Genomic DNA, 25,076 nt, shown 5'->3' on the forward strand with positions numbered 1-25,076 from the left:
TATTATGTTCATATAGAACGCACAATGCGTAAAAATGGATGACTTTTGCCAAAGAGTGGGAGGGCATTAATAATGGCTCTAAAGTTCTGAGTCACTGATACTGACGCATGGACTAGCTACCGGGAGATACCGGAATCTCATCACCGCCCAAAATCTTCCAACACACAGTCGATTTCTGGAAGCGCTCGCTCCGTCAGCTACTTTTTGACGTATGGAATAAAACGAAGAAGTTTTGAGATCGTTTGACTGCGAACGACCATGAGGAACCCTATCTCTTCTATTTCACTAGCTGATAATAACACCGGAACAGCAAAAAGTACACCTTGAAAAGCCAAGCTTAGCGAAATATATATGCATGTGTAATATATAGAGGGAAAAGTCTTAATAAACTTCTAAGAAAAAACTTATGTATTAAACGAGTATAGACGTTAATCCATGTTTTTATTCTTTTAATAGTAGAAAGAACCATCTTCATAGAACACGTCAATCTATGCACATAGTGTTGATGTGATGAAGGTCGTCTACGATGAAGCTACTTAGGATAAAGCCTAGGATAACGCCCCAGAGAGTGTCCATCGGTAGGCGGGAGACTCACCCACGTCCATACTGGCACTGACAACCACAGGGTACTAGGATGCGTTCGCTAGCGAATTTCTGTGTCTGCTGATCGAAAACTACCATTGGCGAAAAACCGAACTTTTGCACGCAGCGTGTCAGTTCACCAGGCGAATCATCCATTATGTCAACGGAGCACGGCCTCCCCTCGTCCCTAAATATCAGCGAAATTCTTCATATTAGAAAACCTATAATGATTGAGCATATTAGGTGTGGAAAAGGTGTTTATACGAAACAAGTTCTACATAGCTATATAATGGCCTTACGGACTCAGGTCTTGCTGGAAGCTAGTGCACATCGTGTTTTGTTTTTTTCACAAGGATACTTTGTCGTGTTTGACAACCATATGTATACGAGAAAAATATGGAATATGCGGCTCCATAGCGTAACGAGTCGACGTGCATAGCCGAAGTTTCAACTTTCCCAAAACGTATCGGCCTTCCGAACTATGATGACTTACATGGCTTAATTTTTCCTCAAAGCAGCTGGCAAATAAGTTTCGCTTGCCCTAAACTTCTCACAGAGATGCGCATAGGTCGTGAACGATCTGCATAGGTTTTTATATGAGGATATCATGCCTCTATAGCGCCTGTTCGATACTGAACGGAACCCTCGTCGAAATTCTTTTTTTGAGATCTTCTCAGTAGCTTCTTGAAATCTCCAAACTGACTATCAAAGCAATTCGCCAATCAATACTATCACCAGATACCTTTATTTCAATTATACAAAAAAATGACATTGAATATTCCTATGGTGCTAGGGCATTTTGGTATCAGCATACTTGCTGCATCTTAGGTAGCCTCTGATTCAGATCGAGCGCACGATGCAACACCACCTATCAGACGGTCCGCCTGCATTGGCTTAGCGGAATGCTATGTAATAACAGGTAACATGTATCGGGCTTCGGGAAGGTAAGAAGATAATATTAGGGTACTCAGAATAAAGTTGCTATTCGAGCCTATTCGATTGAAGTATAAAATCTGGCATCGCCTTCGCCTACGATAAAGTCGAAATGGACGATATTCATACGATTGGCCATGGTAATATTCAGTAAGCAATCTCGCTTACTATAGCCTCTGTCAAAATAAGCTTATCCCATAACTTTCGCCTTGTTAAACGGTTCATCTGATTTAGAATCCTATTGAAATCTATATCAGGAGATCATTTACTCCAAATAGGAGGCGAACCTTCTTCGCTAAACTAGCTATATTCTGATTCTACATGACTCAATGACGGAAGAACGCTTGTAAATAGACGATTATAAAAAGTGAGCTATAATAATGACAAAAACCTAGTTGTATTAATTTGAGTCCACTTATAACATAAGGAACGGTTTTCTTTTTTTTCGCACACGATTAGAAGCCCGTTGGTGGAACAATTGTAGTTAAAGCGATTCAGCCGGGTCGGCAGCGTAAAGACAATCATCGCTACACGCCGGTATCTATTTATCAAAAAAAAAAAAACACCCTTTTCTAGTAAAAGAGATGCTTTCCTGAGCATCTGTGTCTCAACGCTTACATGCAGTACGTATACTGTACGACCTGTCTCCCCGACAAATAACGCCATCGACCATGTTCATTACGGCCGATGTCCGGGTACTCGTTCGTCACCACCTGTTCGCGGCATAAATTCATAAAGGGTGCTGCAAATGAACCGTATCATAACACTGATTATTAGTCAAAGGCAATGAATATAATCGCGTCGTAAATGTATATTCTGCTGTATCTTCCCATATCTATATAATATAATAATCAAAGTGAAAGGTACGATTGCTATTCATTCTAGTTGTTCTAGCGAGACAACCTGGTAAATAGTGAGAGGACTCTATTCTTTCTGCGCACGTAAAAACAAATAGCAACTAATGTTGTCAACGTATTTTTTAACTTTATATTTATTTTCTATCAATATATACCTCTTATTGGGAAAATGCAAATAAAATATAGCGTAAAAAACAAAAACGTGTCGATTAATTGTTGGCGTTAGAAACACTGCAGTTCCCTTGTGAAAGGGCCGAAAGTCCAGTATATTAGGTTTTTTTTTTTCAGGAAACGCGCCTGCCTCAATGGAGTAATGTGAAAGTAGATTTACGTTACTTTCCATATTTACACACGTTTAATCGACACACGGCTCAGTAACTGATAAACTGCAATACTCTCATCGTCAACAAGGTATAGCCATTTACCCCGTAGTACACGTCATAGGGATAGTTAGGTTTCATTTCTGATACAACAATGCTTTCAAGTAGACTAGGTTTTCTTGGTCACTGTTGAAGTTTAATTGTGTTCTATGTTAGAGCTAATGAGGGCTTCATTCAATTTTGCGACAATTTTCAAAAAACTACTCTGCCATCGGTGCTGAGTCCTTAACTTGAAGCTATCTTCTCTTCAGCAACACCGGCATCAAAAGCCCACAAAATTGCAAGGAAGTTTTGCTGAATCGTGACGATTTAGAAAACCTTTCTGATTAGCCCAGGCGACAAAACTGCTGGTTTTTTTGTTTGCTTGTAAAAGAGATAGCAGCCTGACGAACGTTTTTTCTGACCTGGTCATAGTTTCAGACCCTATGATTTCTACGCGTGAATCGCGTGAGTTTCACTGGCATTTTTTGTTATTTGGAAACAGTTCGTGTAAATGATTACAATTGAAACGCTCTCTAAACAAAGAACATATACATATATATACGAGTAGGGTCTAAAATTTATTCAGCGATGTTCGCAAAATGTAGGATCATTACTAGTTGTTAGAGGGTTCCACCAAACACGAAAAGGTTTTGTTAATAGCGTCATACACGTAGGGCGGCGATCTGCCGTGAGTCACGGGTTACGGGGTCGTAAGCGACGATCTGCTAGGTCTTGTTCTGATGGTTTTAATCTATTTTTCTAAGGAACTGCTTTTATCTTTCAGCCCACAGCCACGTAGCTAGGTATCCAACCTAGAACAACAGCTGGATTTAATACTATATAGTAATGTATTCATATAAATGAATGTTTGTATAATATGAAAGCTATGACTGTTGGCGGAAGAGAAGGGGGACATTGTCAAAGCTGGTGACAACTAGTGACCGCATTGTTAACATTAAACGACATCGTATTGATGATTGTCAGTACTACTTCCTCCGCTAGCACAGAACTCCTAACTCTGTAAAAAGAGGCACTGTTGATTCGAGTACCTGGAAAGCGGTCTCGTTAAACAATTCTACATATTGGGCATTGTGTTCGGTTGTGACCTGAATAATTGGCGGTGAAGGACAAGCCTCGTAAAGGGCCACACCTTTCCATACGCTTATCAATAAAGCATATCTGACATATAAAATAGGTAACCTTAATCAATTCCGCTGAACTTCCTCTTGTACCGAAATTTTGCCTCAGGACCACCCGCTAAAACTGATACCGGAACAGTCATCTAATCAAGAGCAACTTTAGAATAATGCTAAATGTTTTTACATAAATCTTACTTTATTACGAACATATTTATATATTTAAGAGTTACATAAATCTAACATTAATACGATGGGATCATTTGATTTCTTCTATGGCAGTTATTCACTTCTATCTGTTTTTGACCACTTTTTAACATATGATTAGCTCTATTTCTATAGTGAATGTGGTATTTTTTTTTGAGTTTATCTTCTCGTACTCGAGATTATCTCAGTCCATCATACGTTTTAAGCATTTCTTTAAGAAAAGTCGAGATGAGTTAGGTCACATGATTTAGAAGGGCGTTCGCCGTACCTAAAGATTAGCCGTTCATTTAAGTAATTTAACCCCCTACGTTATTAGTCATGTAAAAGGGTAGATCATCCCGTTAAAATTATATGTATTTAAAACCTTTGAACGATTTTAGAAACAAAAAAAAACCTACAATCATCTCTTATGCCAGCCTTCGACTTACATGCCGCATCAGGTAGTGTTTCTTTTGAAATGTAAACGCCTCTTTGTTGTTAGCACAAAGGTTTTTGATCCCTCATAGGCAGCCACTGTATCTGTTCGCACGCCTATACATGTAAAAATATGCCCTATCTCTGGACACACTTTTCCTCGGGGGCGAAAAGACGGTCAAAAACTAAACCGAAACTATTCAACTTTCATAGAGAAAACCAAGGGAGCACGCCTTATTGATGCTGTAATTAACGCTAAATACGAAATATTTCAAGTTCGTAATAAAGAAATATTTATTCAAGTTGCTCCCAACTAGATGGCTATTCCTGTGTTAGCCAAATAGCGGCACTATAGATCATGCAGCCATGCCCCTATAGATAACAGCTAATGGCCAAAATAACTAGCTCAGACGTTACTTGTTACATGAATTGAGCCATTATTATCTTGACGTTTCCTGCGTGTCAGAAGTCCGGGCTTCGCCGTAACCTCTGGTGTTCCTTCAGAATTTCCAGAGTAGAACAGACTTCCTTTTACCAAGCCAGTCGCTTGTGCCGCCCCCTCCAATATGTCGAGAAGTTTCATAATCGTACTCCTGATATCATGAAAAAAGGTTTATTAATTACTTGCATAAACTAGTTGTTTTCTGAGGTATTTAGCAAATACGTACATATAGGTTAATGTTTTCTATGCGGGTGCACTGCCATCGTCATCATGAACACGCAGCCTTCACCGACTTAAATGTTGGTGTTATTCAATGGTTGCTGTACCATTTTACTCTTCTGTTGAGAGAACACCAGGTAGATACGGAAAGAGCCATTCCGGCTAAATCTTGTGGGAAAGCGAGGAGCAAGCCCATGATGCCACATTGAAAGGGTAATTCCAAAGACTTGTTCACACAATAAAAATAGCCAGAAACGTTGAAAGTACATATCAATCAATGTATCTGAAAAGACATAAAAATATCGTATAAGCCTATGAATTAATGAACGCTGAAGGTGCGACTATGATTGGTGCATTGTTTCAAAATTATACGTTTCGACGACGATTATTTATCTTCAAATGATAACTGATTTGACCCCAACCGCACTGCGCACAATGGACTCTTCCCGGTAATTTTAATTCTGTGAGGCCTTAGCACAGGCAAAAATGAATCTAAGCTGCGACCCCTATGCAATCGAATAACTAGCCTAAAAAGCGTTTCTGGATTCTCCATTGCGGGCAATTTTTGATGTTTAGTGGCGCAAGAAATTGCTTCGAAAGCTTAGAAAAATCTTGTCTGTTATTTGAAGGTAAAAGTACGTGTCACTACTCCAGCTACATAAGGACCCCCTCCCCCGGACATCTCGGGTATGTTTAGGGCAACTCAATCGTTTGGGCTATGCACGGCCTACTCTCCAGAACTTCTTGACTAGCCCAGAACTTGCACCCGATTAGCGAACTTAACGGTGGAATGGCGATAAGTCCTTCAATGCTCCGACTATTAAAGCGCCTACTATAAATTTGCGCACTCCTCGAGTCGTTTCACCGTATACGTAGGCATCTAAATGTTTGCCATTCTGATTGAATGGTCTGAATGCAACTGAACTCCCCGAAGCAGCGTCGTACAGAGCAATTAGTCTTCTCCTCGAAGGGGCAAGTTGCCTTAAAAGAGGCAAAGATTGTTTGAGCCAGTGTTGAGCTCTTGTCGTATTGGGTGATCCCTGTAAGCGATGAAAGCAATACACTACATCTAGAGAAAATTTCTCTCTTGTATACGCCTCGCTATATAGGTTTGTTCTACTATACGTATTGTCCGGAAAAGGCTAGTTTATTTCTCGACGGTGAGCGGATTTTACGAGCTCGCCAGTTTTTCGCCAGATTCATCCACCGTTCATCCAACAATAGCAACGGAGCAACGATCTACAATGGTATGGGGAAATCAGTCTTGTTTTTGATCGATTACAAGGGCATACGTCTAAATACAAGGCCATATACCAATTTGACTTAGTAGAGCCTGTAACGCCTTCACCTAGACCTTTGAAGCAGCGTGGCAACTAGGATAGCGAGAGTGAATGGATCAGTTATGGGACACGTCGAGATCCGCTGCTGACATTGTTGTCTTACACGATGAACCTGCTGGGATACTTCATACTTGTGTACTACAGGAAAAGCAAAAATTGACTTGGCCTCAACAGATCTTTCTAAGTTGGTTAGATAAAGAATAAAGGAACACAAAAGCAAAAAAAGGACCGACTTACCTTAGACGTGCGAGGCTAAAATGGTGTTTGCACAGAGTTAGTGATGTTATTTTTAATGTCAAGTAGCCCTAGCGCTATTAATAGAGAGAAGACAGATGACTATAGCAAAAAAAAACAGCAAATTCCAATAATAACAACAACAGCAATCACTAAGGGTTCTAAATGCCCCAAATGTATGATGTCCAATTGGGTAGCACATAGATCGCTTGTTGAGCGTGATTAAGCTTTTTCACGGCGACAGTCACACATTGCATATGTTTTTTCGAAGAACTGCACGCAATCCAGTTGATGTTACTAAAAAACTTTTCCGCAATTTTCACAGGTCCACACACAAGAGAGTAGACATTTTTTTTTAAAATTTAGATGAGTTTTAGGAGCCCCCTAGGAGTGCCTCATCTCTCCTACTAGATTTTGTACTGATTGAGATCAATCAATTAATTAGATTACAATCCGATATGTGATGTTATTAGGAGACCAGTGCACATGGTGAAAACACGCAGGCTTGTTTAGGTACTCGATTCCTAAATGTAACGGTAACGAACGCTAGCTAATTGTTCAACTTGTACGCTCTTTGAAAGAGCAGCGTACGAGATACAAGCAGAAATATATACAAACGAAAGATGAAAATTTAACTACATAGTTTTCTCTAGCAGTACTCCTAATTTAATAAGCGAACAATATAGACAGATTGTTTTGCTTTTGATGGAATTACGTAACAGTTATCCATATCGCAATCGAGAAAATTGATTCATAGAGACGAATCAGGAGCTATTATGTTTTCAACATCGTTTGCCTCGGGGGGCTTTTGCCGTATCTGTGTGCCATTTCCATGTTTAAGGAATTTCTCTTTTATACGATCGTGCCTGGATGCACATATCCACGAAAATCGTCTTATAGCTACATATAATTAAAACCATCACCTTTAAGGCGCTGTTCGATAGAACGTCGAACTCGAGGTAGGGAAAAAAGTGTCCTATTCACTCATCTATAGATTTTATCTACTAGCATCTATCATATTATAACATACATTCGTGTGATTTGTGTTTCATCGAGTTGTCTTTTTCCATTTGGAAATGAAAACATATCGTCGATATCCAGGGCTAATACATAAGATCTATCCGTGTAGACGCTGAGAGCCGACGGCAAAATGGCCTCGACACTGCATTGGGATCTCTAGTCTATTTACGAGCTATCAATCAATACATGAAAACGGGTGAAGGCGTAAAAAACTCCGACCCAGAAAGGTGGGGCGGCTAGCGAACATAGGACGATCCCAGAGCGAATGCAATTGTTTTTTTCATTACGAATTTGGGAAAAGCGGGAACTATTGTGCCAAACTAATGGATAGGTGACAATTAGATAAACAAAGTCGTTCGCAGACCGCACAAGTTGATCAAAAAGATATACGCAATGAAGGGAGCGAACACCTATTTAAGGGGTATGACTTATGAAATAATGCAATTCGTACAGCGGCAGCCAATGATGACAGGCAAAAATCTAATGTATCTTCTCAATGGACATAACGACTACCATTGAGTTTCCGTAATTTAATCTGAATTCCTTCATCTCAGAGCACCATGTCAGCATTATATTGTGTACAAACGTGATGTTTACAGATCGGTAGATTAGCATGAGCTGAATTCAACGCTGCTCTGAGTTGACCGAAGGACATACCTTTGTCCTCGAGCAGGTCTGTGGCAGATAAACTATCTTTACATTGGCTCGTAGTGCCAAATAATGGTAAAAGGCTTCTCAAAATAAGTATCTAGAGTTGAGTTCAAAGTTAGAAGATATCGAATACAGTTACATACTACTGATTGTCCCGTTTACGCAGAAATCATATCATATACAGTAGGAACGGAGCAGTATTATTGACACAAGCTAGTACATGCAGTGACCATATTATACATCTGTTTGATGCTCGTTATATAACAGAGAAAATTTCACAAAATACAGCTATCACATTCCTAATAACTGTTAGTCACTAGGTTCTCACCTTGTTGTGAGCGCCTTTTTTTTGTTCAAGTCGTTTACAGTTGTGGGGTGCTCGAGAACCTCCTCGAATGAGCACATCGTATGATTATCTGGACACATGGGTGGAGCATTTACGCTTACTGTTGGCAATAGACTGCCGTTTGCAAAACTGAAACGCAGTACACGAAGTTGCCCCGCGAAGACGGTTGGCAGGATCGTCAAGAACAGTAAGAGCGTTACCAGAACAGTAGTCCCGCTCAGAGCGCGACGCCCGAAGCAAAATGAAGCTGCGATGGCAGCTCGCATCGCTGCGATGCTAATAGACGTTTTTGATTCACCTGTTTAAAAGATCGATTAATGTCTAAACACCCATTTCTCAGCACCGTTTCAGTAGCACAAACATCCTACTAGACTAAAAATATTTCGTTCTCTCTTTCGCCGAAGAAGCCAACGACGGGATTTGGGAAAAACTGAGGTTTCCGTTTGAAGTTTAACATTACTTAATAGGTAGCAATACAAAATGAAAACAAAAAAAGGCGATCGATTGTGCGGCATATTGTAGCATCTATTCAAGCGCTATCGAATGCAGTAGTAATAGTAACAGTAGCTTTTTCTTCGAAAAGTCAATATGAGAAAAAAAACGAATGAAGACGAGGCATAACTTCAAATAAGAAGTCACCAAGGCCAAGGTCACCGTTGTTGTTGTAGTTTTGTATCAGTGACGTTGATCAAATGGCGAAACGTTTTAAAGCTGTTTGTTGATTCGTCGTCACGCCGGACGCGTACACCAAAGCAATCTCTGTATGTTTGTGTTTCAAGCGCTCAAGACTCGGTTTTTTGATGATTGTTGACCACACGTTATGGTGGTGTTACAAGAGGGCGCTGTTAAAAAAGGGTTATCAATAGGTAAGGGCGTATTAGATTACTGGCCAATCCATGGACTCTTGGTAAACATCGTCAATTTATTGTCTGCATTGCTCCGAAGCAGGCGGCACACGCTACCGTCTAAGCACATGTTGCTAAGCTGCCAATTGGTGCGGTACGCCGATGACAATGGCCTGAGTGAGTTTTCTGGTCTGCTAACGATTGGCGAGTTTCAGTTGATAGTGATAGGGCGTCTATTGTCACCACTGAGCAAAAAACATACAATAATACCGGGCTATTGGTATGAATAGCAGTCTAACACTACATGGAACATCTGTCGGATAGAAGAGCACGTACCTCTGCTTGGACACGGAGAACAAGTAACAATATTGTTATTAGTAACTGAGCCGATCAACGAACTGTTGATCAAGCCTCTATGATGTACTAATATACTGTATTTTATTATGTTTACATGCTAGTTGTTATCGATTTTCTACTTGCTTGGCCAATATCTCTTTTGCGTATCCCTGATAAATTAGTCACTATTTTTTTGTGCTTTCTGGATCACTGATACTCTTATAAGCCTGGCTACCTCATCAATAAACAATAATACAATACACATTACAATGTTGCTGAAACTCTTATATATATATATATATATATATGTATATATAACAAAAGAAAAGACATATGCAATTTCGCTTCCATATATGTACATATAGAAGCGAGATTGCATGTCTGCTTTTACGTAAAAGTAGAAAAAAAAAAGAGCCCAGCGAACGCTTACAGAGGTGCGCAGTGAACAACAGCCAGTTACGACAATGTCTGATCGATATTTGATGTCACTGCGTATACTTGCCTCCCCATCGCAGTAGATAACTTGTCTTGGATAAAAAAGCGAAGTAAGTTGAAACATCTGTTGACGTTGTAAAGCCCTAAAGCTGTGGCACCTTTCTCCGTTCAGGGTTAACCGAAAGCCCGTTAACGTACTCAACGGATGGAGCATGCACACTGAACTATTGTTCAAAATGCAAGAGAATGATAGACGCTTTGCGGCCAATGTCTTAGAGGGTACACAACTTTATTGTAAATTTTATAGACGAATTCATTTAAGCAATCTTTGAGCATATGCGTTGGGCCGAGTATGGCCTAGTGAAAAAAGCCCTCACGTTAGAAGCAAGGCTAAGCGACGTACAGCTATATTCCCTACGTTCACAGTCTAAGAATGGTTAAGCTTTAATAATTAAGAAAAAATCTTTCTGACACAGAGTTATTTTTTAGCAGTAAATCGTATAACACGCGACGCTGTCACACCGAAAGATCTATACCACCGGATCCGAAATCACACATTATCCCAAAGATCGTTTGCTTCCACACCGGGAAATTTAGCCATTGCTACGAAGTGCAGTAAAACAGAGAAATGTTTTTAAGACTGAGTAGACTTTTCTACTCGCAACAGATATTTACTTTTTTACACTTTTTCCTTCTTTTTACTCGACACTTTCGTTGATAGCAGCTGACCGAGAAAACGTGTGGATACTGCGATGAGGGGCCGCTTACTGTCGAGCCAATCGAGGTTGGTTTCCTTCGTTAGAAAGGGAGACAACAATTTGACATCTATTCATTATTGATATAGGAGTTAACTAGAGAGCCATTTAGCTATGCTCACCTGAATGGATTTTCCCGTAGAGAGGCGAGAACGTCTCGCCAATGATGAGTTTTCGACGGCTTTGTACCCAACGAAACAGACTATCGAGAACGAGCTGTCCGAATGAAAGAACTTCAGTGGGACATGCCCCCTGCGGCGGCGAGAGTTCATGATTTAACTCACACGCATCGCTGAGTTTATCAGGAATTCCGGCAAAACCATAAAAATCACACCAAGCGCAGTAGCCAACCAGACGCTCACAAGCCGATTCTGGTGAGTGTTGTCCACTTGCGTGCGGAAAATAGCATTATCATAGAAATATCATGGCGTGTTTTCTTGGGGCGAACTTAGGCGCAAATAGGTGTAACATTACCAAACCATCAGTGTTCTATTAACAGATCCATCAGTTGGTTAGTAAAGTCTTCAAAGAGACATTTGTGTCTATTTAAAACGTTTGATTGCTATTTTTGTTTATGCAGACGAGCTCGGCACGAAGTTGAGCACTAGATTTCCCTAGAATATATTGTGGCGTTCCGAGCTATCGACTTTTCCATCAGCTTCCCCTATACAATGTAATTTAGGAAAACGACAGTTATAATAATAGACGGCTTCAAACTCGGCCACATAGACAGGACGAGGTTGAAGAATCTGTTTTGTTTACAATATTACCTTAAGCAGATCTGATGAAAAGAAAAAAAGATATGACGAACCACGATTGCTAGTTGAAGCCAGTCTGATTTCCATAGATCGTGTGGCACGCGCATGCAGATTTACGCTGCTGGTCACCGCGATTTTGTGTTTCGTTACGGCCTTCATAACTGAACTGTCTTTAGGATGTATATCCTCGTATTTGTCGACTAAACAGGGGGATTATGATTACTGACATGGTTACTGATTGAGACCAGATGGTACTGGTAACTTCGTGGTATCTGCGAATAGCGACAGTAGCCCACTAGCTAGGCTCCATTAGCACGTCAGTGATCGATTCGACCTCAGGCCCATTCCTTCCAAGATCGCAGACTGCCGTATAGTTCTGCCTTGAATCAAACTGCTGGAATCCAGGGTGTCGTTTCGCTTTAACAAACAAATTTAATGCCAGCTTATTAATAGGACCGAAATCAACCTGAAAGCTCTTAGGAAAGTTACTCCACACCGCTACCACACTGCTCCGTTCCACGCTTACAATGGAGCTCCGATTCTTATGCCTGTATGTATAAAACCACACAGGACAACCTCAGTACTCAGTGGCTATAATCAAGTTGATATGTGAAAGCATCGTTGCTTACAAGCTTCATCAGTTAACGTCAGTGACGCAGTTCTCGGGCATCCAAAGCGCTTAAAGACGAGTGTCGTCCCGGATTTCTGATCAGTCACCTCTTATAAGTAGCAATCCAGATCGACCAGGTGGGTTTGTTGTCAGGCTATTTTAAATAAGTATTCTGTACAACCTTTCTATCGTCTATCGTTATAATACTGAGCATAAAAATTAGAGAAATATTGTTGATAAATTACAACGTTAAGTGGCTTTAAGTAAGTTTACTGTTATTCGCAAACCTATGTTCTCTATCACTTTATTCAGTCCAGTGAAAAAATAACAACAAGTGTTATTAAATTGTTGTAAGTTTCGCATGTTCAACATTAATATAATAGTAATAATGAATGGGAATATACTGTGACAGCAAATATAGCGAATGATATAACGGAAGTGACTGAGACTTTGGCGTTCGTCATTTACACAGTGACTAATTATTAATACCTAAAAAGTCGCTTGATCTTTCAAATCAGAGCACCAGACAAGAATGAACGATATTGTTTATATTTTAAAGAAATTGAATACTTTTTTTCAGCAAGACTTGTTTCACTGGTAATTGTTCAAAGGTTAGTCGTACACCTATTAACGCTCTATTATTTGGTTGGTATCTTGTGTTCCTGAGAAGATATCAGTGCAAAAGTAGTCACTAGTGATCCTGATTTGGGTCTGTTCGGTACCTACCCAGTATATATAAAATTCTCACTTAAATGGTTTTCAGCGCAATGAAACTGTTCATCAAAGTGATTGACTTCCGTTTTCATAGGCGCAAGAGCAGAGACGCGATAATTTCTTTCATTACAATTCTAATGAGTGTGGGCTACAATGTACACTTTATCCGTAAGGCTATATCTCGACTGTCTCGGCCACGATACCTCATTTCTGACCGGCCGTTTTATAGCACGTTCCGCTATAGCTGAACTGATTCACAATCCAACTATGACTGTAATATGGACCCGCTTCCATCTGTCGGCAAGCGTCGTGGGTAACGTGATCTTAGCGCGATCGCCATCGGCGTGATGAACGGTGTCACCGAGAGAAACGTGTGATCGCCACCTCAGCCGCAGCTATAGTAAACATCGTCTATGAACTTAGTATCGTCATGAAGGTTCCTTAACGAGACGATATCTTCTAACAGTAAATTCGGCAGACACATGTGCCATGGACTTGAGCGTTTATTTGTCGCTTCCAGTAATCTTTTTGAAGTCAGCGTTATTTACTATACGAGCCAGCCACTTAACCCTCATTTGTAGACAATGAACGATTCATCATAGGTAAACTATTCGTTGCATTCTGCACGGACGTGAACTTACTTTATCTTACTGGTAGATTTACGATGATGACGGACTTCTGCAGGCTGGAGATTTGACGCGGCGCTCGGCTGCATCGGCATATGGAACTGTTCCGTAAGCAAATTTGAGATAAAGGACTGGCGTGAGCATACGAAAAAAACGTGATCCCCTAGTGAAGGTGATGCACGGCGTACTCGGCCGGACGCCTATTGCCCGAAACGGCCGCCAGGTGACACTTCACCGCTATATTTTCTCAGCTGACCTTGTGCTTTTTGTACAGTGCCAACAAACAGACGCGGAGCCGGGGCATAAGTAGTATCTGATAAATAAAATTAACAAAAAAAGCATAAATGAACCTGGGGTCTCAATTATTCTTCGAGAATCTCAGTCGATCCTCTCTGTTATAATCGAATGTACTGCGCCAACGAAGTCTCGTGGCGCTACTCCCGAATAAGTCTTCAAACTGATTTCCTTTAGACTCGACAACTTGCCTAAGTCAAAAACAAAATTAACAGGTAGGTCATTTTATTACTACGCGTATTTGTAAGATTATTTTGCCAGAACGCTAATAGAGAAAGCAGAGGACACAGTCGACTTCATTCGGCCACAACTGAGTTGCACCGGAAAAGAGAACGTGTGACCGTCAATATACGATGAACCAAAATATCATATTAGAGGCAGGTAATATTAGGACCGTCACAGCGGTATTTGTAAAGATGAACAAATCTAATCTTTATGGTCTATTTTGCTTTCGGATAGCTAGCTAACTCCGCCACCTAATTTAAATAAGAGTAGACATTGCTGGAAGCTCGATGATATGATGAATTTTTCCAAACACTGATCATGAACGTATTGTGATCAAATGTGAATTTAACGCTCCGCTGCGGGACTGATTGATAGTACTCTGATTCGTGGAAGAAGATCCTGCTTCCTGATCCTGTATTGATATTGGGAAGCATAGTAGTCGACTGAAGCTCTACCGAATGATTTACAGCGCAGAGTTTTTTTTTTTGATCGCCTATTGCTAATTAAGGATTTCTCAACACGAATGAAGAAAGCTCAAAGGAAAAAAAGCTCCTAGAAAATCGTGCACTCGGCAACCAGTTCCTACCTAAAGGCTTTGGGATGGTGGGGACAGATGGCATAAAATGGGGAAGCCTTTACTGTAGAATGACGTTTTTGGTACCTGTGGAAAATGGCAGTCCGTGTTTTTCTCATGTTCCATTATTAGCAATGTTGCATGAGATTTTTCTAACCAGAGTGCGTTACTGAGGTGGCTCGTTTTGTTTTGGAAATTGCTCGATATCCCCTCTTCATGACCTACTAAATAGAAGCTAGAAGAACAAACTGTCAACATGATAATTGTACTATGTTTCCTTGGTCGACTTGCGATCACGTAAGATAATCTAGATTGAAACTTTTGTGTCGAACTTTGCGTCTAGGTGTATTTGATAGGCGCCAACGGGGCTTCGTTGAATTAACTGGATGCAGACGGCACGCCCCTATGTTTAATTAGTTCTTCCTAACAACATTTCTAAACGGGTTCATCTTGATTAGAGTGTGTAATGAATACATTAAGAGTTTGCATCCGTGCTGGGGTTCAGTAAGCAATCGACATCCTACAAATCCATTTAGTTACCCCAGTTGGCCGCGTAGCTGCTTTGTAATGGACTGCATATATAATTAATGTAATGCTTTTCAATGGCAAGATTTCATGTCAGTGACAAGCTCTATAGAACGCTAATAAAAACTCTACTATATGGGTTGCTCTTGAAGCGCTTCGCTATTTGCAGCGCTACTTTCGACACAAACCCACCTCGACTATGATCAGATACTGCGTCGTGCGACTGAACGCGCCCACTTACGTTTTGACCTTCTAGGCTACACTTCTAATTGAAATCTATCCTTCTGGTAACGTTACTATTGTGATACGAGGCTGTTATTTTTCAATAGTAAAGGCAGCAGGTTCCCAGCAATACGCTTATACTTTTTATTTACTATCACTGTTTATGGTTTGTTTGAGATGGCCTGGTAGGCGCGACGCGCTTTGTCACCGAACGCCACGAGCGGGGTTTCAACAAAACTTACGCTACGCCTGCTGCTCGCGACGCTATCGCCGTATGATGTCTTGCCACTGCTACCATCACCAAAGTTAAGGAGAGCCAGATAAATCGGTACAAGTTGGCCATTAGTGTGGACAAAACATTCGTGGACGGAAAAAATAACAAAGAGTTTCAGTAAAACAATTTCAAGTTTACAGAAATAACATAAATCCCTACTAAAGCGTTGGCGTTTACCAAGCGTGCTATGGGCGGTTCATGATTTACTTTTAAATATCTAGTAAAGCTATATAACTGGACGAGCTCATAATAAAAGAATGGACCGTTTAGGCAGAGTAAACTTAATGGGCTATTTATTTCTACGTTAAGAGTTTAACACAACCATTGCATCGAGTAAACAAGTAGATAAATAGCCTAGAGTCAAACATTGTCTTGCCACGTGATTTTCTTACTACGTAAAAACAAATGGCTATTGAAAAAAATCTACCAGTAAACTAAAAACAGTTGTTAGTATACTTCATTGACAGTAAGCAGCGGCGATCAACGTTCGACTATATAAGATCTTCCATCCAGCGCCCTCTTTTGTCCCGTCTCAGAGACAAAAAGTTGCTATTAAGTTTTCGCGCTAAAACAAACGACAAATCATGAGACGTTAATTGAATGTCTCTAATTTTGTAAAGGAAAAACGGTTAATGAAACGTCTACACTAATCAAACGCTCAATAAAACTAGTATTTGTGTTGCACTTCGCGAATTTTTAGGTCGATTCCTTAGCGTGAAATGTTCGTTGGCCCAACAGCAGGCTCACAGGACCTAGAAGGCCGCCGCACTTTTTTTTATCTCGCATCAAGAGCTTCACTTTCTCATCAGTTCGTTGCTTCTTCGAAAATAGTCATATCGAAAATAGTACAGCGTCTCGAAAATAGTACAGGTCACTCTGCAAAGCAATCAGGCAAGCTAAACACGAAATTAAGGGTATGACTATGTTTCTTGTTTATAAGGCTCATATCTGATTAAGATATAGGGAACAGTCGCTTTGCAGCTAATAGAATGCGCACTATTTCGTTCGACTTCTAAATTAAACTATTTGTTTATGTATCTACTGACCTCTCTGCGGTCTTCTATCTTCTAACCAATCTCTTCATTCATTTTCATTGAAAACGTTGGACTGCTTCATTTATCTGGTGTTTTCTGTCTGGGTAGTCTCATTCACTCGGTCAGTGTACAAGGCCCTTTCAGCCCTATCAAATGCAAAAAATAGTGTTTTTAGGATGAAAAACACCGCTAGCCAGCCGTAACAGTTCTGTGTAGGGGCCTGCCATCGAGATTGCGTCATGTTCGTTGCCGGGCGAGATGCTGAGGGTAGATGAAGAGCCTTGTTTCCTAGCGCGCCTTATTGAGTTTATCGGGCAACCAGGGAATTTTTTATTTTATATAACACTTCGTACACTTGAGGTGCTGAGCGATAATAGAATGCTCGCAACTTACCTTCTCGGTGAATTAGCGAATTCAGCGATCCTCATTATTCAAGGCGCTTAGCGACTTCGGGCGTCCGATCAGGGTGGAGTGCATATTTAGTATTTGAAACCCCACCTTTGAACTCAGCAAGCCCCTTCAACAATATCTACTAGTTATAGAGTTCTTGCTATTCACAGCACAGATTTTTCGAGTTACCTCCACGGTCGTTCTATTTGGATAAAAAGCAAGATAGCACAGGTGTTGAAAATTCATTCTTCTTTTAGTTGGGGGTTTGAACTTCACACGAAATTTGGCGTCTACAACACAATAATATTGTAATGTGCTTAAAAGAGAGAATGAAATGAGTGGTATATAAAAACAGCATAGAATAAACAGTAAAGAGGTAGATAGGAGCATTTAACCTATATTTCAACCTCCTAGTACAGGAGAGCATAAAAAGTTCTTCCATTCTCACACAGACTGTATAAACTGCGAAAAGACTTAAGTCTGCGATCTTTACCTTTTCCAGCCCGTTACTAGGCCGTTCGCTCTTCTCTATGGCACGTATAACAATATTCTAAGTAATAGTGGAAGTATGGTTCGTTTAGGATCGATTTGACAAAGACCCATCTAACGATTTCGGACTATATTAAACATTATATATAGAATCGACCTCGTGAATCGCTTTAGACGGGATTGAGACAGTATGGCTTTTCTCTGTCATTTTAGTCGTTGAGCGATGGCCGCCGCTCTCGACATATTTTGCGGCCGGTCAAGGAAAAAAACCGCTAGACAAGGCCAGTGGCTGTCAGCGCGCTGTTTAAAGTAGCTATTGTTTTTGGAATAGCTTTCTTGTGAATATTCCATGATGTATATATATATATATTCCGTTCTAATGAAAAATCCGTAAACGCTTTCCCACTTATCCGTAGGTTTCTTACGGTCGCTGTCAGAGAATCGTGTGGAACACAAAATAGGAGATAGCGATGTTTCGATGCTAGCTTCCCGTGCAATTTTTCCTTAATCGTTTTTGCTGCAGTATATTTTAATAGCAGCACGTACTCGTACACGGACAAGGAACCAAAATCAAATTTTTGAAGGACAACAAATATTCGGTTGATATGCCATTAGCAGATCAAGGATTTCACAGACTCTTGAGGTCCTCTGAGATAATCCTCTACAGATTTCTCTCTTACAATCTATTCAATTACGTAGGTATCCATCTTCAGATTAAAAAGAACCCTTAAAAACATCAAAGCTCTCATGAAATTACAAACTTCACGACCATTCTACATAACGATAAACACAAAGATTTCGCAATCCCATAAAGTGTTTTTCAGTAATATACATAATTTGTTCATCAAAGGCTAAAAAAAAAATGGTTTACAAAATAGGGTTAATTTGCGATTCTTCAATATAGCGATTAATTTTTTTAACTCGTTGGCCGAATGCGAAACTTTTTTTTTAATTACGAGAGTCAAAGGATCTAAGCAACCCATAGTAATTCGCTGATCATCTATTATACCGCTCACCTCTATGCCATGCTCTTGATAACAATGTTAATGCATTTCTTGTTCCTTTGTAATATTATGAGTATCATACTGGGCCTACCAGCTGCGTTTTAAAGATAGTAAGCGTTTGCCTTATATACAAGTGCAAAGGTTCCTAAAGGTATCACCTCAGTATCGCTAATCGAAGACTGAAAGATTTTTCGTGGACGTAAGGAAAACAAAATACAAACTCTGTAAGAAAAATATGCATTACATATTTTTACCTTTCGTTTATGATAAAAAAAAATGCTTACTATTAGAAGGCTTTCCGCGCCCACCGTAATCAGTAATTAGGGGCACTGTAATCAGTAAGCCACTTCCACCAGCATGTGTGCCTTGGTCAGATATCTTGTCGACAGGACAAAACAACGCTAATTGTCCTGTACAACCCCGTGCTTCAAAAACCAAACAACGTTCGATGTCCGTTAGTAAAGTCACTTGAGTCGGAAAGTTCCGGAGACAAGTGCATTTCCGTCAAATACATGAGCTCAAAATTGTGTAGTAACCAAGTGAATAGCACGATCTTCATCAGATTAAAACAAAGCGAAAGCTACAAATCAATCGATTTGATTTTATTCAACGAATAGACCTTACAAAAGTTACTGCCGTGTAAGTTAAGAGATCACTGGCTTGAGTAAGTGACTTTGCTATGATCGTTTTCGATAACGTAAATTCGATATCATCCGGAGTACGAAGAATCGAATCTTCAGAACAACATAGAACGGGAGAACTTGCTATTTCCAGATCGGGCTCCCCGACACCTGAAGGTGTTCCCGTCGTCGGAAGTGCGAACACTGCACACGGATGTAGAACACGTAATCGAACCCAGTGCACTTTATACGCAGACATTTTACCAGTCAGTCAGACAGTCAGCCATTAGCAATTGCGTAAGCTGAAACAATCATCAAGATACCCACATAATAATACTACCTAGGAACAATGACAATAGTTCTAATAATCCAAGATCGTAAATTGTCTCTCAGTAAGACTCGATGTCTCAATGACAAAAACAATAACGAAAAAGGCAACAACGATGTCAACATCCGACGCCAGAAAAGTTTATCGACAATTTGTCTCCGCAGACGTCAGAGCACTGCGCACCGTTTAGAGCCTCCCCATTATGTTCGCAGCCAAAATGTCCGTCGTATAGCAGACCACGAAAAAGCTACAACAGAGTCTTTCGTAGGGCCAGCCTAATAGTCACTCTATTTGCTACGCAAAAGCGCGATTTCAATGCTATTTCCACTTCGCAAGCAGTTCTGCCTTGTCTGATCTTGCTATTTCCGAGCTCATCACTGGCGGCGTTTGCCTGATCGTGACCGACGGCAAAGCGTGCCACTGACGTTGCCGGTGCCGTCGCTATCCCCGCGATAGTTATTGTCGTTCGGTGCGGTCTCCAGTTTCAGGGGTCTCGGGTATCAAGTAGCTGATTGGCATGTGAAAGGGGAATCAGAGCCCATATAAACAGATCGTTCAATTGATAGACAATTAGTCATTCAGCCAGCTGATGCACCAATGTGAACACCAGAAAAATCATAATATAACAATAACATATAGTGAGCACATGCTTTTGGGACCGCGTAATCAGAACTAATACTGTTGCTGCTGATGTCACACGGGTTCTGCTCGTCGTTTTGTTGTTACTAGTGCCGCTTCTTTTCGTTTTGGTTGCAATGACCATGGCAACGATGCGCGACGATGACGGTTTGTTGACGGCTGTCGTCAGAACACGGTACGCAGTTGCTCGTACATCTTAAAAACTGAATGGCCTAGATTTCAACAACGGCCGGCGAGCATCCACCCCCGTTATGAAGCACACACGAAGCTAAAGGAAGGATGATACGTGAAAGACAGGAATCTTGTATGAAAAAAAGAGCTTCAAAATTGATAAAATGAGAGGATTCATGTGTTCTAGACGGCTAAAGCACAGGTCGTATAGTACGACAGTCTTCATCTAACGTCCGTTAAAGTAGCAGGAGATACGCAAATTATTGCAATAAAAAGCAGATTTAGATAGAGAATAAAGTTATAATAGGTACGACTCTAATATCTATAATATACAAGATATTATGCTACACGCGCATCAATGGGTACAATATTACATCGGTGTATTCTGAAAGGGTAAGCGTTTAAACAATTTTACGACCCAATTAACCGACGATCCCTAACTGCATCTGCTCGATATGTCACACTTGTGTTTGTACATTTCCGTTATTGTGTATTTTTGTTTCTTACAAACTTAAGAGATCTCCGGACCAAACACGTCATAAGTTTTTGTCTATTGTAACACTTCTCTTTGAGTACAGCTTGTCGTCGGATAAGCTATATGCAATGTGTTAAGCTACGCTATTTCTCCATTCAACAGACTAAGTTGCTATTTTTTTTTACTATCAACTAAATTTAAACCGTGTTATTCTGATATTAGTCCATAAAGTATACCAAAGGTTAGCATTTTATTTGGAGGCCACTGAAACAAACGGCAAGTTCTGCGGGATTTTTTATTTTCGTGTTGATCCAGGCCAGAAGAGTCAGTCTTCATCTCGCCTAAAAAACAACGCGAGTCAAATGTCCCTCTGGAACCGCTTGTATGACTCAACTGGTTTCGCGTAATTTTGAATGACGACGCCGTGGAGTTAAATTTACGGCCGATTAGATGACCCGATACGCCATCATTTTACAAATATGGTATTTCGGGTCATCGATTATTTTTGGTACTGTTTGATACACACTGTCCTGCAATCCATCAGCCCCACAGCTCCAGAACGCTCTTCGATAGGTCGAATTTTTGGGGTAGGACGTCGTTGGATTGGCATGCAGGGCCGCTCCGTAATGCAACGATGCTATGACCTGCACGTCCGGTTTTTTGTACCCTCGGTCTCTCCTTACCTGTGGGTAAGCCAGTCTGTTCTATTTCAGTGTTACCATCGGCAGCAAAAGGTGTCATCTATATTTGGCGCGATATCCGCTACGTGTCCCGTAGTAAATTCGCCAATTCAATAGCAGGCCTTTAGTCCAGACTGTGGCATCCGATCCGTCGCAAACGTTGCTGTTCTATCGGACGATAGCCTTCTACTAGCCTTTTGCTTGCTTACGGAGAGGCGGAATGCCATACATATATTTGGTTATCGTCCAGTTTTCCGTAAACGCTATAGCATTACAAGGGTATGTTATAGCGTTATATCATACTGTAAAAATTACAGGGTTGCTACCGGATGGCATGTTACAAACCGTAAAATGTGTTGCACCGCTGATCATTGCAACAATTAGCGTATCTTTTGATACTTTTATAAACGTGAAAATAGAAATCTCTAACTGTCCAGAGACTTTTTAAACTCATTTTGTATATAGGGGTTATGAAAGCAATGCAGTTTATTATAGGGAAAAAGCTCATCATCCGCTAGCTACATTGATTAGATCTATTCCTCTATACATGCAGGTACAAAGGGACAACGATAAATACAGAAAATTATACTGCTAACTACATTTAGGAGTCTCGATCGGGTTCTGTTTGTCTCGTATCCGGTACCACCCAGAGGAGAACAGATAGAAAATGCCGTATTCGTATGAAAATTTCCTGTGCAAATCAGTGAATTGGTAATACTCAGAGATGGTTACGATATGTAGCTATTTTGGTCCGGTTTTCGCGTGCTATTAACCGTTTTTTAGCTAAATGGGCACATACGTCAGGTTATATGGCTCGGCGTGGGTGGAACTTGAAAGTTAAGATCTAGCGATAGTAAATGTGCTCAAACTGTTAAAACGCTTTTATTCACACTTCGAATAACTCCTTGAAGGTGAGCGAAGTACCTTAAAAAACTCGCTGTTTTTTGCAATTACATTACGCCAACGAGACAAATGTTGATCAGGCCGATAGAAAAAAAAAATAGTGTTATTTGTGATCAAGATGCACTATTAAGGGAAACGGTCGAAAGATAGTTTTGTCGTCTTCGTTCTGGGAGTTTCGATGTTGAAGATACGTTCCGTAATGGTTTACCTATTACGAAAAAAGTGATAAAATTATCGTGAAGGTTAAATCAGGTGCCAAAAAACAAACATTTCCAGCCATGACCAAAGAGTTTAAAACATTTCAAGGTAGTTGGCTGCAATAAACTTGCCGTTTGGATGTCATACGAATTGACGCGCAGGGATTTATTTCCTCGATCGTATTTTCAGCTGCGAAATTTTACAGAAATGAGACTAAATCAAGCCATCTTTAAAGTGCCGTAGTACGGATGATGTATATAACATATAACAGTGATTTGAGATGTGTTCCTTGTTCTATTACAATGCACAGAGTGACGCCAGAAAAAAAGGTGATGATACGTGTTTGGTGGAACTGCACAGGAACTGTACCTTATAAGTTGCATCTGCCTAACAAAACGGGGGGGGGGGGGGTCGAACCGCTTCTTCTGACAACAAACAAGATTACAATGAGCCATTGAAAAATCGACTGTAAATAACGAACAGAAAAAGCGTCGTCTTCCACCACAGCAATGCCAAGTGCTAACCACATATACCTCTAGCTGTTTGGCAAAACTTAAATAGCAAGTTTTAATATAGCCCGGATCTCGAACTCTCAGATTTATATCTGTTTCAGACTGTTTCAGAGCTTCCTCAATGGTCTTCATTCGGTTTCAGTGAAGAAATGAAAAAACCAGTTGACCCAATGTTTCACCCCGAAGCTACAGATGTTCCACAACTATGGCACTAGGATATAGCAGAGAACTGGTCAGTAATTACTCTACAGTTTGATATAATTGATTTAGATTTACGGGCCGGCCTCTACGCTACCCTAGAACATGTGGGACTTCAAACCGTCAAAATGTTTGCACCGTATGTGTATTGAGGTCCGTCGGTTTGGACAACATGAACTTGAGAACTGATAGCCGCATACGCGGCAGATCTTTCCTAATCAACCTTGTTCTTCTTACTGCTAAATGCCTGCTGAATATAAAGCCGTGTTGGAAAAATCTCTTTGCGATCATAGCGCCTTTTATTATTTTGATACAGCTTACCTCAATGTATATGATTGTAGTTTCGCTCTCAATTGTACATGAATGAATGGCAATTTAGGTGAAAAATCTGTCTATTCAGCAAAATTCTACCTTGAAGCTTCCTCTGAACTTGAATCAATCATTCGAACTTAGGTATTTCATTGGTCGCATCGAATGCTGCCCATTATAAAGCCTTTTTGGAAAACGTTTGGCTGAACTAGGTGAATTTGCTTAATGTTAAACCGAATATTTGTTGCTGAGGTGAACTTATCCATATAATCGCCATTGCACTTCCTCTTTCCAAAGCTAGCGGGACATGATGGTGCTAACATCATGGAGTGACAATGCACCTTCCGAACCTGAGAAAATTATCACGTTTTGCTTTTCCCTCGTACAGACTTAATGGTAATCCAGATGGACACGTGCCTCGCCTTCTCGATCCTATCTTTCTCTTGCATCTCGTCGTATTGCCATTTATCCGGCAAACTTGTTTTTCTCCGATGTGGGTATCTGACTTCCTGCAGCTATCTTTCATCCATGTCTTTCTGGCTTTATTCAGCATTTATCATCTGCTCGCATGCGCTCTTGTTCCAATAGCTTTTCTACAAAACGTACACTCTTTATGTATGTACAACATTTATGATTGCTCGAAATATCCGAGTTTTAGGTTAGAACTAACAGCTGAAATATTCAGGTCTTCAGTGCTATATGAAGAACCATTTCGGCCAAAGCGATTGTCTCGAAAAGCAACGTTCCTTAGGATCAGTAATTTACGATTGTATTATAAATAATGACATACAAATACACTCAGCTCGTGTGCTAACAAGGGGAAATTTCATTACACAAGTTCTCTCATAGCATGGCGTAGGGTAAGGGACACATATTAACTGTTGTGTACATAAGCGATGCTATCTAGATGGTCTATCCATTAAGGTTTGTCCGTCCAACTAGACAGGCAAGCATTTTACGCGCAGTTCGACACATGACTATTAAAAACAATATCGGCGCTTTTCGACAGCGGCTAGAGGTCGAAAGTGTACAATATCTAACTGGCCAACTCGTTTTTGATTTACTATGAAAGCTATCTGTTTATTCTGGATCCGGTAGTGTATATTTGTTCTCGTTATGGCGAATAGGAACGTCCTTGAGAAAATGTCCCATCCATGAATCGAATTTTGAAAGAAATTTTCGAAACATAA

At 40.4% G+C, this 25,076-nt stretch overlaps 1 protein-coding gene across 1 annotated transcript; it reads right to left on the reverse strand.

The window, feature by feature from the left end:
* Nucleotides 1-411: 411 nt before the first annotated feature.
* On the reverse strand, nt 412-17,398 carry LOC147753155 (uncharacterized). The gene is made up of 7 exons (XM_086969315.1): nt 17,364-17,398; nt 11,237-11,502; nt 8,726-9,041; nt 6,730-6,744; nt 4,909-5,084; nt 2,134-2,257; nt 412-769 (listed from the first exon to the last, which is right to left on the reverse strand). Exons 1-7 carry the CDS (start codon nt 17,396-17,398, stop codon nt 592-594), a joined length of 1,110 nt encoding a protein of 369 aa, XP_086825441.1. The 3' UTR covers nt 412-591.
* Between the last annotated feature and the right edge of the window lie 7,678 nt (nt 17,399-25,076).

Source organism: Varroa jacobsoni, unplaced genomic scaffold (assembly GCF_002532875.2).
Source record: "Varroa jacobsoni isolate VJ856 unplaced genomic scaffold, vjacob_1.0 scaffold_700, whole genome shotgun sequence".
NCBI lineage: Eukaryota > Metazoa > Arthropoda > Arachnida > Mesostigmata > Varroidae > Varroa > Varroa jacobsoni.